Source organism: Tripterygium wilfordii, chromosome 7, assembly GCF_013401445.1.
Source record: "Tripterygium wilfordii isolate XIE 37 chromosome 7, ASM1340144v1, whole genome shotgun sequence".
Lineage (NCBI taxonomy): Eukaryota > Viridiplantae > Streptophyta > Magnoliopsida > Celastrales > Celastraceae > Tripterygium > Tripterygium wilfordii.
The window spans coordinates 14033291-14057641 of record NC_052238.1 but is presented as its reverse complement, the minus strand read 5'-3'; the positions used below and the strand labels follow the sequence as shown (position 1 = coordinate 14057641).

General features: G+C 36.2%; 3 protein-coding genes across 5 annotated transcripts; all 3 read left to right on the top strand.

Moving 5' to 3' along the window:
• The first annotated feature begins 7118 nt into the window (after positions 1-7118).
• LOC120002274 (probable GTP diphosphokinase RSH2, chloroplastic) lies at positions 7119-12414 on the top strand. 3 transcript variants are annotated; one of them, XR_005469142.1, is made up of 8 exons: positions 7119-8145; positions 8250-8435; positions 9202-9662; positions 10304-10462; positions 10540-10891; positions 11215-11558; positions 11681-11848; positions 12051-12414. XR_005469142.1 is itself a non-coding variant. In XM_038850965.1 (6 exons), the coding sequence occupies exons 1-6, from the start codon at positions 7600-7602 to the stop codon at positions 11515-11517; spliced, it is 2007 nt and encodes a 668-aa protein (XP_038706893.1). In that variant the 5' UTR covers positions 7119-7599; the 3' UTR covers positions 11518-11673. The 3 variants fall into 3 exon arrangements, 1 of the variants encoding a protein (XP_038706893.1); XR_005469143.1 differs by having other exon boundaries at positions 11681-11852; XM_038850965.1 differs by lacking the exons at positions 11681-11848; positions 12051-12414 and having other exon boundaries at positions 11215-11673.
• Positions 12415-20426: 8012 nt separating this feature from the next.
• On the top strand, positions 20427-22765 carry LOC120001211 (lipase 1-like). Its single transcript, XM_038849431.1, has 5 exons — positions 20427-21204; positions 21460-21552; positions 21642-21709; positions 21797-21928; positions 22243-22765. The coding sequence occupies exons 1-4, from the start codon at positions 20491-20493 to the stop codon at positions 21924-21926; spliced, it is 1005 nt and encodes a 334-aa protein (XP_038705359.1). The 5' UTR covers positions 20427-20490; the 3' UTR covers positions 21927-21928; positions 22243-22765.
• A 71-nt stretch (positions 22766-22836) lies between these two features.
• Positions 22837-23856, top strand: LOC120002627. The gene has a single exon (XM_038851388.1). It carries the CDS (start codon positions 22837-22839, stop codon positions 23854-23856), a length of 1020 nt encoding a protein of 339 aa, XP_038707316.1.
• Positions 23857-24351: the final 495 nt, after the last annotated feature.

The following is a 24351-nucleotide window of genomic DNA, read 5'->3' as shown; positions in this document are numbered from 1 at the left end:
AATATTTGTATCTTGATCGGTCTTACGAACCCAACGATATGCTTTTGTTCGAAACAAAAATCAAATGCAGCTAAAAACTGTAGGAAATGTTTTTTTTATTTTATATATAACAATCCAAAATTATCATGCACTTTTCATATTAAATTTGAATTTTATTTCGATCAAAAAAATATCATTGAGTTCGTAAGACCGATCAAGATACAAATATATTTTTTTACAAATTTTTTAAAACAAATTTTGAACCCTAAAAGTTAGAATCTCATTTTAACACTTTATATATATGATAAATATTATTTGCAACTCATTTTTTACTAAGAACACCCCATTCTAGTGTGTTTTTAAAGAATTAATGGGGTGTATTTAGTAAAAAATAGGGTATAAATAATATTCATCTATATATATATGTTTCTTATGAAACTGAACTATTATAAAATATCTCTGTTGACCTTGTATTATTATATTTATTTATATTCTTTGTAACACAACCTAAGACTCCCAGCCGACGGTAATTTATATAAGGCTTTATAATTTATATAAGGGCACGTGCAGGGAGCGTGAAAGCTTATGTGACCATGACCGTACCCGCCCACTAACCCAGCTACGGCATGTGTAAGTGGAACAGTTGACCACGTGTCTACGAGGCTGCTGGCCAAACGCACGTGTTGGACATAACCCCGCACGAAAATGGCTGAAAACGACTGCTGAGCTGTAGTTCGTCTAGAACATGATGTAGTTCGTTCACACGTCAGCAGTTGGAGTCCAAGTTGTAACGTATACGACAAATCTCTTACAAAAGAGCACGACACTTCGTGACCTTTGGACACTTCAACGCTCAAATAAGTATTTTTCTCAACAATCAAATCAAGTATCAAATGTTACAATTTAGAGTGTATACCTCATCTCAGTGAAATATATCATATTTTCTTGAGATAAATTCATGAGTGGGAGAATATGAATGTTCATATAAATATCATATACAGAAAACAATTAAGTAGATGCAAAAATAGCATCAACAAAAGCACGCCACGAAACTTGAATGTTGATTCATACATACAAAGAGACAAGGAATGAATCAAAGTTGGTAACCATACAATGAAGGGTGAGTCCTTATCATGGACTCCCCAAGTTCTAAAGCTTCTTGGAATGGGAAAACGAATAGTGCCCTATCAAATTCTCAAATATACCCCTAAAATATTATTTACATATAATAACGCAAATATTATTCATTATTCACAAGTGGACCCCACATGCAAGTTTCATGACGAAAGAGAGGCAGATGTTTGTTTCTAAAAGCAAATGCACTCTAGTTCCAACAAAAGGATTAAAGTATTCATGATTGGGATAAGATGAAAAGTTCGAAAGATTAAAATATTTTTTTATGCGCCAACTATGCCTGTAAATATGTTAAAATTAAAGGACCAATCATTTGCATTTTCTTTATAAAAAATAAACGTCATCAAAAAAGACCCACCATTGGGGTTTACGTATACGGGGCTCTAGAATTCCTTGAGAATTCCAGAGTCACAAATTAGTATCCAATGGTCAAAAAAACTGTCACTTGTTTCCATCGCATATCATATTATATTTTTAGTCATTTTGACTTGTTTGTTCTCGTTGGAGCAGGCGTTTCAGATAGTGGTCCCTCAAAATATCTTTTTCTCTATTTTGAGGGATTCGTTGGAGATGCTCTAACACAATCTGATTTCCCTTAGATCTCCCCCTCCCTCCACTCCTCTCTCTGTGCAAATCTACATAATCCTTACAGTACTTCAACGATAACTTTCCAATTCTCCACTCCTCTGTGCAAATCTACAAAATCCTTAAGGTATTTCAACAAAAACTTTCCAACTCTCCAGCTCTCAGGCTAAAAGAAATCAAATCAGTCCCCAAAAATTACAAAGACAATACACATAATAACGAATTGTTCCATTTTGAGCGTAGATTTTGTAAATGGTGATCTTTGTCGAGATTTAATGATTGTAAACCCAGAAGTAAAGGACGCATCTAGCCTTTATTAGATTGTTTTTCTTTTGCATATTCTTTCGACATTGATGAACTAATGATCTAATCCAAGTCCTGTCTCATTTGAAGAAAGAAGTCAAGAATGCATAAGCGACTAAAAGGAACGTAGTCGCGATAGAGAACCCAAAAGTTGGATGGACACATGACCGTGTGTGTGCCGTCGGATTTATTAAGTGGTCAGTATTTAAGGATTTTAGACTCTCAAATTACTCTCGAATTTGAGAGCCCCCGGATCCAGTTATGGACATGTCAGCAATTACTAGCGACCAATTGATCAGAATTAAACCTCATGACCTAATTATTTAAAATTGAAATGGGTTAATATAATTTTTGGCCACTGAAAGATGACCCGTGTTCCAAATTGCCCACATGGCAAACGGAACTATAACAGTGTTTAGCGTTGCTGATGTGTAACAAAGAATAAAAAGCCCAAAAAAAATCTTGCCCATTTGCCTCCAACTTCACGAATACAAACCCTAGTTACTCTCTCAAGTTTCAATAGCTTCTATTCTCTGCGATTCCAGCCATGAACTGGGATCAACTACGCGATTCGATTCAGATTTTGGGTAAGTTTCATTTTGTCGTTAACTTTTCATTCCTGTTCATTTTCCTTCCCTTTGGTGGTTCGTGTGATGAATGAGAATTCTTCATCTATTTTGTGTGTGATTCGTTGTGAATGAGAAGATTATGTGTTCACTGAAATACCTTCAAAACCCTAAATTCTGTTTTGTTGTCAATCTGTTGAGTTTGCTTGTTTTTCTTCTTAACAAGTTGTTCAATCTGTCGATTTTCATTGGTGTTGTTCATTCCTTTTTCCAATACATATTATGGACAAGCCAAAATATGTACCAAGGAGACCCTTGACTAGGTCAAGTAATAGATTGAAAAGGGTAGGCCGCAGTGATGGTTTTAGTGGTGTTGTGACTTTAGATGATGAATATGATGAGGTGTTGGATTCATACATGTCTATGTTGGAGAAAACTGATAGCAATATGGTCCCTAACAAAGCTGTGGTTAAGGTGGTGATGATCAGGGGGTGTTGAGGTAGATGGTGCTGATGAACATCCTGGTTCTGAAGAGGGGGATGATGGACATTGGCACACTAGTGAAATTTTATAATTTTAAAAAAATAATATCCACCTATATTATAAACCATGTGACATCAATGGTTAACGATCAACCTGCCACGCAGGCAGATTGATTGACCGAAATTGGGCAATTTGAGAGTCAGTGACCAGTTTGGAACATAGACCATCTTTCAGTGGCCAAAAGTTGTATTAACCCAAATTGAAATATTAAGTGACCCAATTTGAAATTTTTTTATTTGAATGACCTAATTACAAAATGAAATATCTTTCAATGACCTATTTGAACTTAACCTTATTTTTAACAATTAAGTATTTCTATTTAGGATTAATTAATGTTGGTATTTGCCTATTGGGATCATGATAATTTGGAGAAAAAAAAATTTAGTTTTGTCGAGTTGCTAGAAAATTACAATTCAATAATCCAAATCCAAATTAGGGAATCCAATTAAGTTCGACTATCAACAAGTTTTTAGATTAGAACATAGATTTTAGATATCCATTAATCCAAATATATATTCAAGTAAAGAAATGTTTGTATTTATAATATGGATATAAACAAATATACATCATCATGAAAAACAAATGGAATCCTTTCTATTGTATAACGTTTGACAAACATTTTGGAGAGATTCAATTTGTAAATACGATCTTATACGAATAAGGAATTAAATTATAGTCTCATTGGTAAGGAGATCGTCTTCTCTGTTTGGAGGTTATGACTTCTATTTTTATGAAATCTGTTAATTATTATATATTTACATGATACGCGTAATTTGTAAGCTATTATGCAAATACATGGATTACCAAGTGCACACTAATAGGTATGATAATACCTATTATTTTTGGTAGAAATCTCCCCCTCTTAAGCTTCCTTTTGATAAATAATGAGTATGTTTATGTGTTGATTAATTGCGGATTGTATCAAAAAGTGGAAAAAGGGGCTGAAATAGCCACGACTGGAGAAAGAACAAGTCTTCAAGCTGTTCTGGGCGAATTTTAGTCACGCCTAGGCTTCATCATTTGCGCCCAGTCCAGGAGGAAGAGATTTTGTGGGTGAAGAAGTATGCCTAGGCTTACGCCTAGGCGAGGTGCGCCTAGGCGCATGATTTGTGCACGCCCAGGATAATTTCATTCGCCCAGTCCAGGAAGCAATGATTTGAAGGGAACATAACTTAAGAGGCTCATGCCTAGGCGTGAATTCAACACGCCTAGGCGCAAAAAGCAGCTTTTGGGCCAGCTTTAATTCGCGATTTGCCCTAGCCGCAAAGGACTTTTGACACTTCAAACTGATTTTCTGGAGAGCGAAAACAGAGGGGAAAGGTGATTCTTGGAGCTAGGAGGAGAGATTCTTCAGCCCAACTTGGATCTTCTCAACTCATTGGGTTTATTCATGCTTTTCTCATCTATCTTCTTTTGTTTTTCTCTCCCGATGTGTAACTAAAATACTTGTACCAAGGCTAGGATGAAGCCTTGGGTTGAATGATTTGTATTTTACTTTGATTCACATATATAGTAGTCGATTAATGGGTATAAATCTTGTGTTTTTGTGTTGGATTGCAAATTCTTCATACTCCTTGTGTTTGATCACCACTTAGGGTTTGAATGAAATTGTTTGTTGAATCTACTTAGATGGTAAAATGTCAAGTAGGTTATGCTTCATGAAACTCATGATTATGAATGTGTCTCCCTTTAATTAGGTGACGATTTGTATGAACCCTTATCTCCATGGAACTTCATTAATTCTTATGCATGTTTAGACCAATAGGATGGCTAAAATGTGTAGTAACATCCAACCTAGACCAATGAGATGGCTAGTAATTGATTTTAGGGAGATTTGACCTAGGCGCGCTAGTACCGATCTAGGTACGGGTTCGTTATTCCGGGATTGCTATTGATGTGTGTGAATTGGTTTTGTTGCAAATCAGTGACCCTTGGTTGATTCCGAAGCCTTGGTGCTTCTTTCTCATCTTGAATCGTATTCCATTTCTTTTAGCTCGTTTAGTTATAAATTGCATTAGCTCGATTTGCATCCTTATTCCAAGAAAACACCAAAAATACTTTACTGTTTGCTTGTCCTTAGTTAATTACTGAACCAAACAAACTTGAGTTGATCTTTACTTTGTTTGCACTGTCCATACATACATACAAGTATACTTTTGGATTAGACATAACTCCGTCCCTATGGATTCGACCATTGCTTATCATTGTACTGTAGTCGCCGACTAGTACACTTGCTAGTAAGGTTAAATTAGACCCAACACACCCCAAAATGGTTGTGACCCTAATTAGGCCACAAATAAATGTTACATACATCAAGTTAAATATTTGTTGAAGAATATATATATGTGTGTTTGTGTTCATGATTATTTCGTTTTCAATATGCTTTTAGAAGAAAAATCACTAAACTGCCTAATTCTTTTAAAAAAGTAAAACATAAAAGTAAATCATAAAACAAAAACCTAAGCATAATTAAACTAAAAAATTTATAACAAACCTTTGATTAAATTGTTTGATGGTAGGAGGATTCAAGCATAATTTGTTCATATGAATCAAAGTATATAGGATTCGGGGAGGATTGGTGCATCGTATGGTGTATTGAATTTTAAATCTGAAAAAATTAACAAGATTTGTTATAGACAACTCATATTTATTACCAAATTCCTTTAATAAATTTAGATTTTTCCAAAAAAAATTACATTATTATCTTAATCGATATGATAATGCATAGTATCTTTAAATTTATAAAAAAATTTTTGATGATTGTCAAGTGCACCAAAATGGTGCATGGAAGAATCCAAGCCAATATAATTCCAAGTCATAAATTAAATCAAAGTACATTGAAAATTTGATTGTGTTTCTATGGATCTATTTAGGTTTAAGGTTTAGGACAAGTTTTTTAATGGAAAATAAAATATTAGGATTTAGGAGGTAGGATTTAGTATTTAGGTTTAAGGTTTAGGACAGGGTTTCGAATTTATAATTTAAGATTAAAATTTAAAAAAAAAATAATTTCATCATTTATCCTACCAAAAGCATCCCAACAGTATGTGACACTCATTGATTGAGTGTGATTTTTAATATAACCCTTGTTATCATATCGTCACACTCAATGAAAAAGTGGTGAAATATTTTTGAGATGATAAATACTGGGATGTGCAACAATTTTATTTTTTAAAGCAACTATATATAATCTAATTAGCATGATCAACAACTTCCGCGTGAACCATCCTGATATTCCAATTTTCAAAGCAAAATGACATGTAGTCCATCACTTTGGTAACTCATAGGAGCCTAACATGTTTATTCCATAGTTTTATTTTTCACTCTTTTATTCCATAATTCATTATTTAAAATTCGTTCTTTTCATATAAATTGTATTGTTTTTTAAAGCACAATCAATAATTTATTGTTTTAGTTCTGAATTCATTTGTTTTTAAAATTTCATTGAAAAAATCAATGGAATTAAGATTTACTCGATAAAACTCGTCGACAATAAATCTTGTTAGAAAGAGTTTTATGTGTTTATTTTGAATATATAATGTTTTCAAAAAATCTAACATGTATTTTGAGAGTTAAAATGATTTAAATTTTAATTTAAGAGACTTGGACTCTTAGTGTTACCTAGCACTACTCATTTCCAAATAACTATTGAAGAGAGATTCATGGGTTTCCAAACTGGACCACCTGTATATTATAGAATTTTTTTTGATACAAAGGGATTTTTGAAGGTGAGGACTCAAACCGGCACCTTAGTGAGTGGACCGTCCTATACATGCTAAACATCTTACCGTTCAACAACGGCTGGCTTGGCTGTATACGATAGAATCTTACAAGACACGGGAAATGTGCATGCACCGCAGCACCAGACACTCGTAACAGTAAATCCAGTTCTAGATATTTTACAGTTGTTTCTGTTACTATTCGAGGTCAGAAATGTAAATTCAGCTCCCTCCTTTTCCTGGCAGCAAAAGCAATCTAATAAATTACAGAGCAGAAAAGAATTCTCATGGTATCAAGGAAAAGAGGAAGAAAGCTCTGTTCCTCTCGGTTTCTCTGTCGCCTCTTAATTCGATACGTCTTCCACTTTCGTTGTTTAGATTTTAAAAGAAAAATTAGGGCCAGTTCGACTCTCTTGCGTACAGTTCAACTCTCTTCCCCTTCTAAGCCCGCCTTGATCTGAAGTCAAATTGATTGCTTGATTAATCGTACAAATTTCTGGTAAATTTTTTGGGTTTCGAAGGAATTTTTTGGGTTTGCAGAAAGTAGGTGCCTTTTGCAGTATTTGATTAATCCCAGAAATTTCGGTTGATCTGGGGTCCCTACAATTGCGGTCCCTACAATTGCGGTGTATGCGAGTCCACCAAGCAGCATCTGCGCAGCACCGCACCCTTGCCAGATTAATTCACACGCGAGTTATGATTTCGACTTGAGTTCGAGATCTTCATCATCTGCATCATCCACGGCATCCTCTTCGCAGAAACCCCCAACGATGGGTGGCCTCTCGTGCCTCTTCTCTTCGACCACGGTGAAACACGCGCTGCCGTCGACTTTTTCTGGCTCTGGGGAAGAATTGGGGTCATGTAGAGGTGATGAATTGAAAGAATTTAGTAGCTCATTTTGCTATTCGTCCAGTAATTTTGGTGCTGGTTCTCTAAAAAGGGATAATAGCCCTGTTTCGGTGCTGCAAGGCCCGGTTTCGTGTAGTAGCAGTGGGGTTGCTGTTGCGAGGAGTCCTCCAGTACGAATTCGGGGGGCCGGGAATTGCGGATTGTTCAATGGGTTTGTTAGGAATGCATTAGGGTCGTGTGTGGATTATGATTCCCCTAGTTTTGAGGTGAACGGTGGTGCTGGCCTAGATGTGGGAGTTGTTGCCGTAGATGAATTGACATTTAATATGGAGGATAGTTTGATGGAGGATGACTTAGAGCCCTATGCTAAGGATTTGCTACTTGGTGCGCAATTGAAGCACAAAATCTTTTGCGAGGATCTTGTTGTCAAGGCATTCTATGAAGCTGAAAAGGCACATAGAGGACAGGTAATATTGGATGTGAATTGTAATAGAATTCTGATTTTATGTTGTTTGGAAATTTGGTGACATGGGTTAGCAATTTTTGGATTGATTGGTTGTTTGTTTTGAAGATGCGTGCTAGTGGAGGTCCATATTTGCAGCATTGTGTGGAAACAGCTGTGTTGCTTGCATTGATTGGTGCCAACTCTACAGTAGTTGCGGCAGGGCTTTTGCATGACACTCTTGATGACTGTTTTTTGAGCTACGACTGCATTTTCAAGACATTTGGAGCTGGGGTTGCTGACTTGGTAGAAGGGGTAAGACGTGATTTTTATGGTTTAAAGTGTATTTATAGATTGGACCCATGTAAAACAGGTATGTTTGAAAGTAGCATTGCTTGTCAAATTAGCATTATGATGTTGCAGTGCACATGTGCTGCATACTTGATGAATACTGGATGTGTGAATGGTGTGTAATTGTGGTCTGACTGTAGCTATCATTTTAATGCTATGTCATGAAAGGGTCGTATGTGGAGTGATATCTTTAGCTCATGGGTCGTAGCCATTCTCTGTCTTATGCTTCAAATAAAATCATGTCTGGATTGCTTGCTTTGTAAATCATTTGGCATAAGCTGCAGTTTTGCAGACTTGATGTTGAGTTTTGAGAGAATAATATATTTTCCAACCATGTGACTATTGTGAATTCTTTGTGAAACATATTGCTCATTGCTAGCTCACCAGTTGCATTTATTCTGTTTATTCATCGTTCTATATCCCCATCTGTTTTCCTTTGATGATGACATTTCATGTGCTCGTATTCTCTTCCATCCCAACTTGCACCACTGCCCTTCCATTTCTTTTTTCTTTTTTTTTTACTTTTTTTCCTTTTATGTTTACTAACTAATTGACATGTCTTTCTTGTTTTGTTTTAGCATCCGTCCGTTATTGAAAGATCTTTTCCATGAATAAGATTTCAGTAATGTTACTGTGATAATTTTTTAAAAATAAGCATTTGAAACTTTTTTTAGTTTTGTAAAATTTGATCTTTTAAGAGTTTCTAATGGTGTTTTAATTGCTTTCTCAGGTTTCTAAACTTAGTCAATTGAGTAAGCTTGCAAGGGAGAATAATACAGCATCCAAAACTGTTGAGGCAGATCGCTTGCACACCATGTTCCTTGCAATGGCAGATGCTAGGGCTGTCCTCATTAAATTGGCTGATCGACTGCATAATATGATGACTCTAGATGCGTTGCCATTGGTCAAACAGCAAAGGTTTGCTAAAGAGACTTTGGAGATATTTGCACCATTGGCGAGTCGTTTGGGAATCTATACATGGAAGGTACAGCTAGAAAATTTATGCTTTAAGCATCTCAACCCAGAAGAGCACAAAGAATTGTCATCTAGGCTTGTGGACACCTGTGATGAAGCTATGATTACTTCTGCAATAGAAAAATTAGAGCAGGCTCTCAAGGATAAAGCCATTTCGTTCCATGTGTTGTCAGGGCGGCATAAAAGCTTGTATAGCATTTACCGGAAAATGTTGAAGTACGTTCTCTCTCTCTCTCCCCCTCCCTCTCCCCCTCCCCCTCCCCCTCCCTGGCTCTCTCCTCCCCCCTTCTGTCTCTGATGTGCATTTTTTTTGTAGACATGACTTCATGCATGTGGATCCAGACACTGGCAAGCACTCAGTCCCATACTTTTGATCAGCACTCATCTAAACTTTTATTAGGAGAAACCTTTGTGTATACAAGCTTATATTAGTCTTAGGCAATTACTTTGGTGTCACTGGCAGGTTGCTTGACTAGATCCAGCCACAAATGGCCTCCTATTTCCTTGGGGAAATGTATTTTCTTTATTATGAGCTTGAACTTGGATCGTGGATCGAAGTTACAGATATTTTGTGTAAATACTATAGTTTTCTTGAATGTGGGCCTTTTGAGTGGTTCCATTGCGCCAACAATGTAATCATATTTATGCTGGCATGAGTCTTAGAGCTAATCTAGGTTAACATTTCATACTTTGGTAACATAATAGCCTGTCTTCTAGTTCTTGAAATATATACCTTCCTGGATTTCGAGATGGATTAAGTAAATCTTTTGGATCAATGATCATTCTTACATATGGAATATTATTGGCGTGGTGAAATATATTTGATGTGGCAAAACTTTATTTTAATTTTTTTGCAGAAAGAAGCTGACCATGGATGAAATTCATGATATCCATGGGTTACGATTGATTGTTAATGATAAGGAAGACTGCTACAAAGCATTGAATGTTGTTCATCAGTTATGGTCTGAAGTACCTGAAAAATTCAAGGATTATATAACAGAACCAAAGTTCAACGGGTATGTATATAATTGATGGAAAGCAACTTCTTTTTTTAAGGATTACCCCTTTCTCTCTAACTGGTTTTATTTTGCAGGTATCAGTCTCTTCACACAGTAGTGATGGGCGAAGACATGGTTCCTCTTGAAGTTCAAATTCGAACCAGAGAGATGCATTTGCAAGCCGAGATTGGATTTGCAGCTCACTGGAGATACAAGGAAGGTGATTGTCAGCACTCGTCATTTGTTCTTCAGATGGTCGAGTGGGCACGATGGGTGGTGACTTGGCACTGTGAAGCCATGAGCAAAGACCACTGTTCTATTGGTTATGATGATTCAATCAAGCCTCCCTGCACATTCCCTTTTCACTCAGATGATTGCCCATTTTCTTATAAGCCCCAATGCGGCCAGGATGGACCTGTCTTTGTTATCCTGATCGAGAATGACAAGGTTGGTTTTAATTTTATGGTCACTCTTTGTGCTGAATAGTTGGGAGTAGCTAGAGTACTGATAACTTGTCTGATGACTGAACGGATATTCCGATGTCTATCAAGTGACACTGAACATGCCCATGCCAGACTTGGTTGTTGTTTCGCGAATAGATGTTTTGTGCCATCCTGTTGGGACAAATAAACATTGCATCAACTTTCTTACTGCTATGTTGCCATTATTTCCATTGCCTAGGATTATTGGTGCATTTTTTGGGATGAAATTTAATTCTGATCCACGTTTGAGATGATGTTTCTAAACATTTGAGTGCCTGGAACTTGCAGATGTCAGTGCAAGAGTTCCCTGCAAACTCAACAATGATGGATCTGATGGAACGAGCTAGGCGGGGAAGTTCAAGGTGGTCTTCATATGGGTTCCCTGTCAAGGAAGAATTAAGGCCAAGGCTTAACCATGAACCCGTGAGTGATATAACTTGCAGGCTGAAGATGGGGGACGTCGTGGAGCTAACTCCGTCTTTACCCGACAAGTCATTGACGGAATACAGAGAAGAAATCCAGCGAATGTATGACCGGGGCTTGACTACCAGAGGTCCTGCTGCAAGTAATAGGGTTGGTTGGAGAAGTTGACCACCGGTGGATCACCCTTTTATAGTATACACCATTTAATTGTAAGAAGTTCTTGTACATAAGCTATTAGTATTTGTACAGTGCAACTGTATGGATGTTCTTCAGACGCAGTGATTAAATGGAATTCACGAAGGGCCAAGCTATTGATTTTTTTTATATGCAGGCTATGCCCTAATTACTTCCAGAGTGTCTTGGCAGTCTGGAATTTTTGCAATAAATGGAAATGCCTCAACATGATCCTTCAGCAGTCAGCTCCTCGCCCACCCCCTCCCAGCCCAGAACTTCTTCCTCCATTGATACACTTCCTATTCACAATTGATCGCAAAAAAAAGTAGGTAAAAAGCACCATCACTTTGGATATTTTGCAAGGGGAAATGATACTCTCTGTTTAGGCATGTCTGTATTCTGTTATTGGATGGGGGTTAGGATCAGCACTTTCCTTATCCTCGATCTATTTCTTCTGCTGCCTGGTTCAATTCCCTCTTTGGGATAGCAAGTTGATAGTTTGGGCTGATCAATGTATCCTTTTTCAGGTGGGAGTGATCTTTACATGGAAATGAAAGAATCTGGAGGAATTAATATTAGCTTGGATATAAGGAGAAAAGAGAGGCTTATGAAGATTGCATTTGGAAAAATATTAGGCAGCATTTTGCTCATACTTCTTCCATAGTTGGAAATGGTGAAGAACTCCTATTGGAAGAGTATTTGTTTGGTTCTAGCCCCCCTGGGATTCAGTTTTGTTCTTTATAATGAGCAAGACTAGATTTTAATATGTAAATGTGGGAGAGATAACTTGAGAATGGGTACTGGCGGATTTCTTTGAATATTTTCTTCAATCAAAATGTCATTTTTCTAGTACCATTTTATAAAATGCCAGCACCAAACCCCTCACCAAGAGATAGATAGGCTAATTTACATGGGACTGTCGGAGTGACATCATAGGGAAAACAAATGCTACAGTATTGACAATACTATAGCATTTGCATGTCTGTGTGAGTTAAAAGGATACATATATGGTTCGTGTGTGTACTTTTATTGTTAGATTAAAAAAGAAACTCATTCCTTCACGATCTCAACTTTATTGTCTAGTCCAATGGGCTCAACTTTATTGAATGATTTTGGGTTAAGTAGCTTTAGTCACATCCTGTTTTTTTCTAAAGACACCCCGTTAATTGATTTTTATAAGGGATGGTTAACTTATATTGGATGCCTTTAGAAAAAACCGGGGTGTGACTCAAGTTACCATTTTAAGTCTTGAAGATGGGCTTCATGGGACAGCCAAAATCTGCTTTTTTTGCATAGCAGAGAGCCAGAGACCAATAGAAACTCGTGGATTTTATGGGGGACAGTAGGAGTGGCGGGAGGGGAGCTACGTTAGGTTGGAGCCTCACAATTTTTTTTTAATAAAAATAGTACTTATACATATATTTTATGTAAATATCTTGATTATCTTTTATTTGTATTTTTAGCTTGTGTATATATAGGTTTGTTATTTAGACTATGATTTTGAACAATTTCCTTTCACTTATGACTTAATAATAAGGAAAAGTACTTATGTGTTCTAAAAAAATAACCTGAACCTATTAATATTAAACAACAATACTTATGCACCCTAAACAATGGCTCAAATTTTTTTTCAAACGAATCAATATCCAATAGCCCACCCCACGATCAGTTCCACCCGCGAATACGAGAAACAACAAAGCAAATAGAGGATGGACTCCTTCACAAAGAACGACTGTTAGCTATCAAAAAGAAAAGAAAATCCGGAATAAAAAAGAAAAGAAAAAAAAAAGGAGTTTGGTAGAAATCTGTGATCAACTCTTCATCGCTCACGCACATGAAGGGTAGTTGGAGCTGCCACTCCATTCTCTGTTTTGACAGAAGAAACCAGAGACCAAAGTCAACATCAGCAAGTCATGGCTTCAATTCCCTTTGCATTTCTTAGTCCTCAATCAAGTTGCAGAGAAGATTGAACTACCAAATGAAAGCATTAGATTATAATGGACATGCATAATGATGTACATAGAGAGGGGGTGTCCGTATCTGCATCGCCGTCATGACGGCAGAGTGAAGACGGTGGCAGAGTGAAGACGATGGACCAATCCTGTTAATGAAAATTTGACTGCTTAAATGATATTTTGTGACAAATAAATTGTCGTAGTCGCACAGAAGGTACGATATGATTTTAAAAACTAAGGTCAATAATCAATGTAACGAGCGGGAAACCAACAAAAATTTAAATTTTAAATAAAACTATATATATATATATATATATGTTACAATCAGGGGTGGAGCCAAGAATTAATCATGGGGTGGGCTGATGCATTTTAGTTTGTTCAGAAAATTTTTACAGGGGGTTGCCCCCAAAAAATTTTTTTAGGACAATTTTATAACAATACAACTTATTAAAATGATATTATGGATGAAAATTCATCTTGATGTTTGGTATCATAAAGTAACCCAATAGTTTAACATAAATACATATTAAAATTGATGAAAATTAATTAAAAACCTTGTAAGATACAACTAGAACACGTAACTAGAACACGTAAGTATTGTTTTGTATTATTGTTTAATATAAATAATAATAGAATGAAAGTTACTATTGTTATGTATCATTCATTACTATTAGGTAATAAAACATCATAGTCTAAAGATACAAGCATGTATATATATATATATATATATATATACACTTACAAAAAATACATATAAAAGATATATACAAACATATATATATAGCGTATATATAAGTATATATGTGCATATATATAGTAATGTATATATGTAGTATATACATGTATATATATGTTGTAGGATATATATGTAGTGTATATATATATAGTATATCTGTGTGTACATATATATGCTATATATATATACACACACACACACACAGTATTAGGGTGTGGGGGTTGGGGGGACTATAGCCTAGTGTAGTCCCCCCTTCCTCCGCCCCTGGATATAATAATAAAATTAGAATCTATGTAATTTATAAAATTAAAGTCAAAATTACAATTGTGATACAAATTACATAAAATTTTTTTTATTTTTTAACAAAAAATTACAATTGTGATATAAATTACATAGATTTTAAACAAAAAATTCATGACGCGACGTATAAGCTCTAAACGTTGCGCTTTTACATAGATTGAATTTTTTTGAAAAAAAATTGAATAATCCATTAACATTTGAATTTTTATGCTTAAACCCACCATTTACAGTACCTTGTGAAATGGCCAACATAATTATTAGGAACTGTTCTGATAAAAGTAGTGACATGGAAAGCCTCATATTCATACTAAACTTAATGAGCTTAGGGTATCTTTTTCTCTCAAGTTATCATTGAATAATATAATTCACATACAATTCAAGTCCTTTTTCCTTCAATTTTAGCTTTTTGGACGGCTGTCTAGGACTTCTTTTTAGCTGTGGCAAGTAAGATCACCCTATTCTAAGTGCGGCATTTGAAAACAAGGGGTTTTAATGAAGATTTGAAATGTTTTTCTTTTGATTTCCATAGTATTTTTGTTCATTATGTTTAAATTTCGGACTAGTAAGTGCGAAATCATAATTGGAGAAAAGAGATTTTACCTTCTTCATGATTTGTTTTGTGATTTTCAGCTTTATCTTTACACGCTTTTAATGAGTGGACGGCTGTTTGCCCCTGAATGTCCATCAAGTTAGGGTAGAAATTCCACTTTTCGATTTGGATTAGATTCGAAATAAGCAGAATCGAAAATTTTTGGTTCCAGAAAAGTCCCAAATCGAACCGTATTGAAATGTTGGAGGTGGTAGGGAGCCCAACTATTTGTAGCTCTAGTCATACCAAATCTATGTGGTAGGTAGGTTGACTCCGCTGATGATTAGATAAAATTGAAAAATTAAAAAATGTGGTTCACGGAATATCTTCATGTGTACATATTCACGAAAGCCTTTTCATTTCGTCTCTTCCAATTCGAAAACCTAACAAGAGCATTCCAAAATCCAGTGATTCTCTTTGGTTTTTCTGGCTTCATACTAGTCACATTCAATGGGTAATTAGCTATTGCCAAGCTTAATTAACAAGCAATGCCAAGTTTAATCACCAGTGGTTTATTACACTGTCAATGTAATTAATTGCAATGTCAATGTAATAAATCACTGGTGATTTTAATGAGGCATTGCCATAAGAAATTTATTGCAGAATCTACTCTGCCATATTGAAACATGTGTGGAACAACAAAAGAAGAAATTTGTTGCAGAATCTACTCTGCCATATCATCATCAACAGCTCTACCATGGCCAAAGATGATAATTTTGTCATCCGACCAACTTTTCAGCCACCACCACCTCCAAAAGAACCCCCAGTTGACAAGGAGTGGAACTCAATCGATCTCAGCCTCCAACGACCGCTCAGTCAACTGGAATCACGTCATGAAGTTTTGGGTATCACTAAAAAAATTAGCTCAATCCAACCATTTTCGACGATGGTTCATCACACCGTTGGTACCAAACAAGTCACCGAACAGAGGACTACCATTTCTAGCCAAGCTCCGACGAAAATGATCATCGGAGGACAAAAACCCTATTTTGACCCATGGAGGAGCATCTTGTGGAGAGGGAAGGGAGGAGGGAGGAGGGAGGAGGGAGTAGGGAGATGATATATTATGGATGAGTGGAGAGAGAGAATATTTGAGAGATAAAAGAGAGAGAACAAATCTTTTTGAAAATTTTGATTTTAAAATCTTTTAAAATTTTCATATTAAAATATCTAATTAATATGTCCCCTAATTATGGATATATAATGCTTTCGTTAATTTATTACACTAAAAAAAATCATTTATTCATCACCAACCCCTAGATGAGCTTCTGGTCCCTTTTGGTCTTGGTGGTTCTTCAAAAATTGAATAGTGCTCTCAGCAATTGTTGCTCTGTACAACAACGAAATTCATTAGTAGTGTAAAAGGACGTGTCATCAAATGATCCCTCAAATAATGGTTTACAAAGTGTCATTGCTTTAAGTAGTGGCGATTCATCAGTCAATTCACTACATTTAAAATAATTGTTCTTTGAGCACTTTTTCTAATTGAAATGAAAATCAATTAAGATAATCCAAACCGGACACCATCAAGAAATAAAATGAATCAACACCCGAGAAGGAAAAATTAATTAAAAGAATTGAAAAAAATAGCCCCACCAAACTATTTTTTTTTTTTTTAAACGGAAGCAATTTTAAGAAAAAATAATACACCCAAGACATGGCCATGTGACCATATGAGTCTCACATGCGCATACACCACTACTACATGTCTACACTGCACGAATCCCACACACCCCACTCCACAAGACTTTGGCCGGTGTTTTGTGAGAAATGAGGATGATATTAGATATTCTCTTATTTGATTGACTTTTGAAGAGTGGAATCTCAAATTCATTCATTTATTCTCCATTTGTGGAGAATAGTCAAGCTCATTAAAATTGTGCGAATGATTATTCTCTATAAGAGATAATGAGTTTTATGTTTAAAAGACTCTTTTACCCTTGTTATAAAATATTATTTTATTTTGTAAAAAGAAAAAAAAAAGGGTAATATGGAAATTGTAATATTAATATTCTCATAATCATGCTCACTCTTCATTTTATACCAAACATGACCATGTTTATCCCATACTCATCTCGCCCTCATCTCACCCTCATCTCACCCTCATCACAAACAATTATCAACCAAATGACCTGTAAATATATAACCTATGCATCAAGTTATCATTCACCGATGATGTAGTTAGTGGGAATTTTATTGGGCCATTGAGGGCTGTGCCCCCAGTTGCATAGGCGTGTGTCCGCCTCTGGCACTAAGTACCTTGGATTGATATAGGGTTCTTCTTCCGAGGATTTCAGAAGTAATACTGTTCGGCGTTCAATGGGTTAGAGCATCCACAGTGATGCTTGAAATATCAAGTACTTCAAAATTATTCTCTCTCTCCTCCTTTATCCTACGTGGCACAATTTAATTGGATGATTAAATCTCACAATATACACTATTCATCAACACTTCATACATTCCAACACTCCATACTCACTTTCTCTATTTTCTCTCTCTTCCTTTTTATCATCTCTTTCTTCTTTTTCATATCTTTTTCTTCCTTTTTATCATCTCTCTCTTCACTATTCATCAACTATATACATACTCCAACTCTCAAGTATCATTTTTCCACAACTAAATTTTCAAGCGTCATTTTTCACCCATTGTGTGCATGTAGCGCTATACTTATCAAAAAAGTAACATTTCAAGTACTTAAAATACACTCCATTATATCCATTGTGAACATCTAGCACTTAACTTATCAAGAAAGTATCATATCAAGTACTTCAAAATCATCCCATTGTGGATGCTCTTATAAGTGAGGAGTTCCAAATGGAGGGTTCTCAAGAAGATAGTCCAATGGGATGAAGTTGGGTGCAAACAGAGCGACCGTGGTGCATGGCTCGAATTTATAATTGGTGACTAGAATATAATGTCGACGAGGATGTTACCGAAGCGTCACAGTGAGGGAAATTCTGGAAGAGCAAGGGTCAATCTAGAGAGGGGAAGGAGTGCTGATGATGGAAGTGCAGTTTGCTAAGAAACGAGGAAGACAAACAGTAGAGACATAGGTGGCTGTCTCTGATCTGATTGGTGATTGAAATACTCAGGGGTGGAACCAATATTGGATTTTTCGATTATAATTTCTCTATGATTAATCAATGCGCAAAAGTATGGGAATCCTACGCCACTCTGAATAGGCTCCTAAAGACTAAACTCATTTGTTTTAGAGCCAACAAATGCCAAAACTTGAGAGAGCCAATTTTTGATATTAACCTGCAATGGCTTACAATGAGTGGCACTGTGGCAGTTCTTCATTGAATACACAAAATTGTCAACGAATTTACCCGCCACAAAAATTTAATTAATCCTTCTGCTACGGATTTTCAGACAAGTTGAAATGTTGAATTATATATTTTTTAAGGTAGCCAAGCATGAAGATAAGGATGCCGATAAAGGACTTGCCTAATTTTGTTTTAATGTAAATGTAGATATTCTCAGTAAGATACTATGTTTATATTATAGTTTATCAATAAAAAAAAAACTATGTTTATTTTATATGTACGAGATTCAATAGATTAACACTATGATTTCACTATTTTGACTAACATCATTATTGATGACGCTAATCCGAATAGCGTCTTTTTAAAAATCATATACCGATGACGCTAAATGTTATTTTCCTAGATAATTTCAAGTCAACGTTATATTTGCTAATAAATTGTACTCAAAATGTCATTTTGCAAAAAATTAGTTCTTACTAAGTTTTATTTTAATCTTCACTTTGTGAATAACAATTTGATTTGACTTTTTTATGAGATTTATACTCTTAAGATTGGTTGAGTGACAATGATTTTGCATGTCTCTAACTTGAGAGCATGAGTTCTAGTTTCACCTCCTCCGAATATTTATAAGGAGGTGTATGGGCTTAGTCTACCCTTGTGTGGGCTTGATTTGTGCCTCCTGCGTGGGGTTTGTTGATACATGTACTTTCATAGGCTTGAACTGATGATGTGTCATATATTGTATTTCTACTTGTACTCAAAAAAAATTGATTGGACGCTTGATATATTGTTTTCTAACAAGGGCGTACTCCTTGTTTCGCACACCACTAGATCAAGTCTACGAAAATACAGGTGTCAACAGGCCCCACGTAGGAGGCACAAATCAAGACACACCACCAGATCAAGCCTATGAAAGTACAGGTGTCAACAGGCCCCAAGCAGGAGGCACAAATCAAGCCCACGCAGGGGCAGACTAAGCCCATACACCTCCTTGTAAATATTCGGAGGAGGTGAGACTAGAACCCATGACCTCAGTCAGGGACATGCAAAGTCATTGCCACTCAACCAGTTGCTCATTTGCTGGGTATCGTATTTATGAAATTATAACCTTTTTGGTAATGTAATATTTTTGGAAATTTATTAATTGTTCTTTGTGTATCCCATGTGTTTGTGAGCTTATTTATGAAGTAATCAATTCATCCTACTTTTGCTCAGCATCATTTCATGTTACACGTTGACTTTCTTAACACGACAGCGTGGTCAATTTCGTGTAACTCATTTGTTGTAGTTAGCCGTTGCTTTCAATTTTAATTAGATATAGTTGGACTCTGACTGAGTCAGTTTTGTTTCACAAGTTAAACCACTCAATTGATGACACGTGTCTATGGTCAGTTATTCAAATCATCCAAAACAATAAAGCACGTTTTACACTACTAAATAATTTTTATTATTTGTTTGAAAATTATGATTGTATTTTGATGGGATTACCATATCAATGATATATATATTTTTTTGTCTCAAACAAAAATCGAATACATATCAAAAAAAAGATGCATCGGATATTTTTTATGTTTATATTTAACGGTTTAGAATTGCCATACACTTTAACTTAATTCTTTTTTTGAATAAAAAATATATCATTGAATTCATAAGATAATGTAACTTTTGGTTATTGAAAAATATGATCTAGATCAACTTAGTCACCATATTTTCAAATGTTTCAACTTGTGAATCGAAAGTAGGACATTGTTTCAATTTACACAAATTGACAGATTTTTCATTGTTAGGACAATAAACTCGTTGATTTGGCATTTAACAAATTAAACTAAGAAATCTGAACAAACAATGAGAAATTTATCTATGTGTGCACATTGTAACATTTTTCAACATTAAGTTCCCAAGTTGAAACGTTTAAAAATTCAATGGCCGATCAAGTTGAATTGAGTCATATTTTTTAATGATCAAAAATTATAACCCTTGAATGGGTAAAATTGATCAAGATACAAATATAATTTTACAAATATTTTCAAATATTTTTTGAACACCCTAACCCGGCCGGGTACTCCACAGGCGGCTATTTATCTAAGGGCAAGTTGTCCGTTCTTGCATCTTCGCTCAAAAATGGAGTATTCTAAGCTGGTTTGGTGCGGCTTATCCTCCTATATCTCCATCACTCTTTCCTTTTTTCACATCTTCAGATCCGTCTTATCTTCCTTCAACCGGATTCCACTCACAGTCTACCTAGATTGTATCTTGTCTCTCTACTTCTGGTTCTGCGGTCTCTGTCCATGCACCGTCGATCTAGATGACCACACCACCATCCATTTTTGGACGCCCAGGCATAGACGCTTGGATAAACCAGATCTGGTCATGATTCACGGCTTTGGAGGCACTTCGCGCTGGCAATTTTCTACTCAAGTGGCTTCCCTGTCTCAGCATTTCAACCTCTACGTGCCAGATCTGTTATTCTTCGGTAAATCCCACACCGCTAAATCGGATCGGAGTGATAAGTTTCAAGCCGAGTGTATAATGGAAGGGCTGAAGAAGTTAGGGTTGGACCGGTTCGCGGTGTACGGGATCAGCTACGGCGGATACGTGGCGTACCAGATGGCGGAGAAACATCCGGAGGTCGTCGATAAGGTTGTGTTAGCGAGTACCGGAGTCGGTTGTTCTGATGATCAAAAAATGAAGGAGCTGAACAAATTTGGAAGAAATGTATTGGATATTCTTGTGCCTGATAATCCGGATGATCTGCGTTTGTTGGTTAAATTCTCGACTTTCAAGTTTAATCCTCTCAAATGGACCCCCAATTTTTTCGTTAGTCGTTTCGTTGATGTGAGTGAGTTAATATTTCTACGATTTTTGGTATCTTAATTATCCCAACTACTGTTGAGTTGTACGTCCAAGATTTAATATGCGCCACTTGGATTTTGTCAACGTCCAACTCTTGAGAATCAATTAGGATAACTGAGATTCCTACTCTGGAATCTTTATCATTTTTCGTTAAAGAATATGTGCTTTTACGGCTTCATTTGAAGCCCAATTGTATAATTTGGTATAATTAAGGCCCTATTTTGTGCTCTGTTTTAGGGGATATATAGAACGCACAGGAAGGAGAAGTTAGAGCTACTGGAGGACTTGATGGAAAGGACTGAAGATTCAAGACCTTGTATTCTAACACAAGTAGTAGCTTGCTCTTTTCGTCTTTCTTTTGGGTTCTTGATTGTTATCATATTCTGCTACTTGACATGTTGGTTTTTCGTGGAAGGAAGGAAACACTGCTGATATGGGGTGACAAGGATCAAGTGTTCCCATTATACATGGGTTATCAGTTGCAGAGGTAAATTAATTATATTAGTAAACCACTAATCATCATCAGAATAATCTATTGTTCTGCATTTAACATTACTTTACTGCTAATGTACAGGCGGTTGGGATCAAAATCAAGATTAGAGATCATCAAGGACACAGGCCATGCTTCGAATATCGAATCTGCCGGGACCCTGAATAGGTTGATTAAGTCGTTTGTTTTAGGTCAATCTCAGAATGGTATATGAAGGTAAATCCAGCTTAATTGCAGCTTAAAGAGATCTGAGTGTGTGAATTTTACTGGATCTGGGCGCTCCGCAATTCATCTAAAATCGTATAGTCTACAATTTATATCCGTGTATCACATCACACCACATTTTTTTTTGTCATTTTTAAACCTTGTCTAACTTCTTCTCCACTGTTAGATGCGAATTGTAAACATTAAAGAATTTCAGAACCCCAAATCCAATCTGATAAATGCCCATTCATTTTTTTATGGCATTTATGGACCCCTAAGAGATCAGACCAAACTTTGACAGGGAATTTGTGGTTGTACTTTGACAGGGAATTTGTGTTATGAAGTTGACTTGCAACGGCCAAAGGCTAGCATTAAGCAGCAGAAGAATAATGACAGATATCGCCATTGACATTGACCAGCAGCATCAAGTCTCAATTAGTTCTTCAGTGAATGTTGCATCTTATCTTTAATTTGACCAATGTACACTTGATTCAGCAAGTTTGAGTAGGCTGATAGACTAAGCTCCTTCTCTGAGCTTATCCTCTGTTCGCGCGTCATCTCTACAAAGACGAAGCAAAGGCGAAGCCCTATCTATTGGGTTTTCACTTCTCTTGGGCTTACTTGCCTTGGGTTGTTTGGCCTTACAATGGGCCTTTCATGTCTTTAGTTAAACGGTGCACTTTGCACCATTTCTATTCATTTGTATTCAAACTTATTAACTTATTATTTTTCCTTTTTTTTAATGGTCATATCACAATGACCGTTCACATTTGTATTTCATATATAAGTGGCAATGGAGCCGTTGGCTCGTCACTGCAATGATAATATTCATTACACACTTCTTCTTCCTCTCTACTTTCTATTAACTGTGTTATTTGCTTTCAATATTACAAACCTTCATGGAAGGCAAAACTTATTTCATGGTATCGGAGCAAGGTCATGTGGATGCTCCTCACACTCCGGTGGAGCCATACATTGATCCTCCCCTACCTCCTATTACAGATTTTGATGCTTCAGGTATGATGACTGATGCTTCTACAATGCTGAGAAGTGCACAGACACTGTCCAGCAACTTCACTGCTACTACGGTAGTTATGGCAGTTCCTTCGATAAATCAAGGTTACTTGCCTTCAAGCCTTAGCATCCCTACAATGGGAAATAATGCTCACCATTCAACCTTCTTACCCAATCCCATCTACAGTATGTCACAACCTTTCACAGTGGCATCACAACAACCATCCTACAACCTGCAAAATCCATATTCAAACTCAAACATTAGCCAAAATTCTTTTCAAAACCCCTACCATCTATTTCCTAATGATTTTTCTATTAGCAAATTGATTACTTTGGAGTTAAACAACTCAAACTATCATCTACGGAGCTCTACTTTTTTGAATGCCTTAGAAGCTAGAAACAAGTCTGGTTTTGTAGATGGCACTCTAAAAGTACCAGATGAGTCTGATCCCATCTTTCCCTTTTGGAGGCAATCTAACAGCCTCATCAAAACTTGGCTGACCAATTCCATCTCCCCTAGCATCCTGCAGAGTGTTTCTACTTGGAAATCAGCAAGAGAAATATGGTTGGACCTCAAAAGCATATACTCAGTCGCTAATGCTACTAGAGTCTTTGAGGTTGTCAGGGAAATATCTAATATCAGGCAAGGAGCCATGAATGTCACAGATTACTATTCAAAAATTAAGAGCTTGTGGGATGAATTGGAACGAAACAAGGTATTGCCTAGGTGCAAATGTGGTAAATGCATATGTGATGTTCACAAGCCTTTCCTAATTGACAGGGAGAAGGATAAGGTCATGCAATTTCTAATGGGCCTCAATGACAGTTACAGTAATGTTAGCAGTCAGATCCTACTCAAAGAACCCTTCCCAGATGTGGGAAGACTTTTAATATGGTTAGGCAAGAAGAAAGAAAGCAAGGGATGAATCAACCATTGGATAACATCACTCAAGAGGCCTCAGCTATGGCAGTAAAGAAGCAATCCAACAATAATGGTGGGCAAAGATCACAATTTAAAGCTTCTCAACCAAAGAAAGAATATGATAATTCCAAGTACTATCTGCCTAACAAAGAAGGGATTTTTTGCACAGTGTGTAAAATGACCAATCACATTGCAGAAAAATGCTACAAGGTGCATGGATATCCCAACAATAAGAGGCCAAGACAGAATTCCACAAACAATTACAACAACAAGAATGCAGTAGTAAATCAAGTAGATGGTGGAAATGCTAATGTTCAAAAACAAAGCACAAAGATGGAGCTGACAGTGGAACAGTACCAGCAACTCATATCACTTCTGAAGACAAGAGGAGATAATACAGGAAATCAAAATCAATTTCAAGTTGGGACAGCTGCAGTTGTTCAAGGTAACATTAATCATAAGCAAGATTTACATAAATGGTTGATTGATAATGGTGCTA

Excerpts from the sequence above, each read along its gene's own strand:
- LOC120002274 (XM_038850965.1), top strand. The coding sequence starts at position 7,600 with ATGGGTGGCCTCTCGTGCCTCTTCTCTTCGACCACGGTGAAACACGCG. Across the intron at positions 9,663-10,303 it reads ATTTACCGGAAAATGTTGAA|AAAGAAGCTGACCATGGATG; the intron begins GTACGTTCTCTC and ends ATTTTTTTGCAG. Across the intron at positions 10,463-10,539 it reads ACAGAACCAAAGTTCAACGG|GTATCAGTCTCTTCACACAG; the intron begins GTATGTATATAA and ends TTTATTTTGCAG.
- LOC120001211 (XM_038849431.1), top strand. The coding sequence starts at position 20,491 with ATGGAGTATTCTAAGCTGGTTTGGTGCGGCTTATCCTCCTATATCTCC. Across the intron at positions 21,205-21,459 it reads TCGTTAGTCGTTTCGTTGAT|GGGATATATAGAACGCACAG; the intron begins GTGAGTGAGTTA and ends GCTCTGTTTTAG. Across the intron at positions 21,553-21,641 it reads GACCTTGTATTCTAACACAA|GAAACACTGCTGATATGGGG; the intron begins GTAGTAGCTTGC and ends CGTGGAAGGAAG.
- LOC120002627 (XM_038851388.1), top strand. The coding sequence starts at position 22,837 with ATGGTATCGGAGCAAGGTCATGTGGATGCTCCTCACACTCCGGTGGAG.